At 36.3% G+C, this 1,579-nt stretch overlaps 1 protein-coding gene across 1 annotated transcript in view; it reads left to right on the top strand.

Annotated features, from left to right (window-relative positions):
• LOC103608495 (serine/threonine-protein kinase MRCK alpha-like) overlaps window positions 1-1,579 on the top strand; it is a 44,060-nt gene that overhangs the window by 5,645 nt on the left and 36,836 nt on the right. Inside the window, exon 4 of the mRNA XM_008592926.1 lies at window positions 1,052-1,146. Within this exon, the coding sequence (XP_008591148.1) occupies window positions 1,052-1,146 (95 nt within the window). The remainder of the gene's footprint in view (window positions 1-1,051; window positions 1,147-1,579) is intronic.

Genomic DNA, 1,579 nt, shown 5'->3' with positions numbered 1-1,579 from the left:
ATTTCCTTGATTCAGAAGCACCCAAAATCCTCTCGTAAGGAATTCCATGTATATACACTTACAATTTTAAATGAAAATAGAATGAGGTAAACTAAATTTTGAGCCTACTTTCTGTAGACCTTTAACTTCTGAAAATCTTACGGACGTCGGTAGCCACATGACATGTTTTCTATTACAGCACATAGCTTATGTAGTATATTGTAGTATGTGTATTTTTTAAAAGGTGCCTCTCCCTATTTTGTTTTCTGCTTAGTGAAGAATTTCCTTCCCTTCTTACCATTAAAAGTAGAGCAAATTAAACTCCAACATTGCAAATGGTAACATGATAGTCATACAGATAGTCAATAAATGTGGCTAATGAATACAACAGTGTACAGGAGATGATATAATGTTGGGGGAAAAAAAGGGAAAAACAAATTAAAATTCAAACCACAGTAAAAATATGAGTATAACAGTGGTTTCCTATGTAAATATGTTCCAGAAGTCATTTAGTGAGGCAAGAAGAAATACAAGCCTATGAAGACCAGCTCTCATGCCTTATTCACTTAACATAGTAATTGACACTTGGGTCAATGTCAGTATAAGAAGTTGAATTACTTAAAGCCGAGAGCTTTATATGTTATAACCAATCTGCTTATAAGACCAGTATACTTTATTTAACATAAAAAGGAAAAACCATTTCCCAGTATGTGAATGGTACCGTGTAGAGACCTATCACATAATAACTGTGTAGTGTGTCAAAATAAGCATGCTATTTCATCTTATGCTAATGGCATCTCAGTTCACACATTTGCCCAAAAGCAGGTATTCAAATCAAATGGAAAATACTACATACTGATTTATTTGCTCCATTATTTTGGTTCCCTATGAAACAAACCCCAATCTAATTTTTTTTCAGATCGCCCTTATTTAGAGTGTTGTTTTAAATATGAAATTCAGTTTGAGGATTCTGACCACGTTAGCCCCACGTTCCAGTTGCGTAGGATCCAGTGTTAGATCACTGCAGCACTTAACGCCGAATGACATCTTCCCTTCTTTCTTCTTCTTTTAGTGAGATGAAAGCCAAAAAGAAGTACCAGTCTGACGCGGGGTTAGAAATTGAACACCTGAATAAGGGTGAGGAGCTCAGACCTAAAAGGGTGTGGGGTAATTGTTGTCTCAGTCAGGATCTATTGCACTATACTTTCATGGGCCATTGGCCAAGGAGAGCCAGCTTACCATGCAGGTGCGAGAACTGCTGTCATAAGCCAGCCCAAGGTTAGTGTGTGTGTGTGCCTGTTTGTGTGTGTGTGCATGTGTGTGTGTGTGTGTGTGTACCCTTAATAAAATGTTCAAAGAGCCATTTTCTTTCCCTTTCTTTCTTTGTACTGACACATAATTGTACAATTTGATGATACATACACGTTGTATAATTATTAAGTCAGGGTATTTCACGTATCTATCACCTCATCATGCATTTATCATTTCTTTGAGGTGAGAATATTGAAAAGCTCTTCTAGCTATTTTTAAAATAGACAATACCTTACTGTTAACCATAGTTAACCCTACTTTGCAATAGAACACCAGAATTTATTCCTCC

The sequence above is a fragment of the Galeopterus variegatus genome, unplaced genomic scaffold (assembly GCF_000696425.1).
Source record: "Galeopterus variegatus unplaced genomic scaffold, G_variegatus-3.0.2 Scaffold8478, whole genome shotgun sequence".
NCBI lineage: Eukaryota > Metazoa > Chordata > Mammalia > Dermoptera > Cynocephalidae > Galeopterus > Galeopterus variegatus.
The sequence above is the reverse complement of the archived record's forward strand: the minus strand, read 5'-3'. Positions and strand labels throughout refer to the sequence as shown.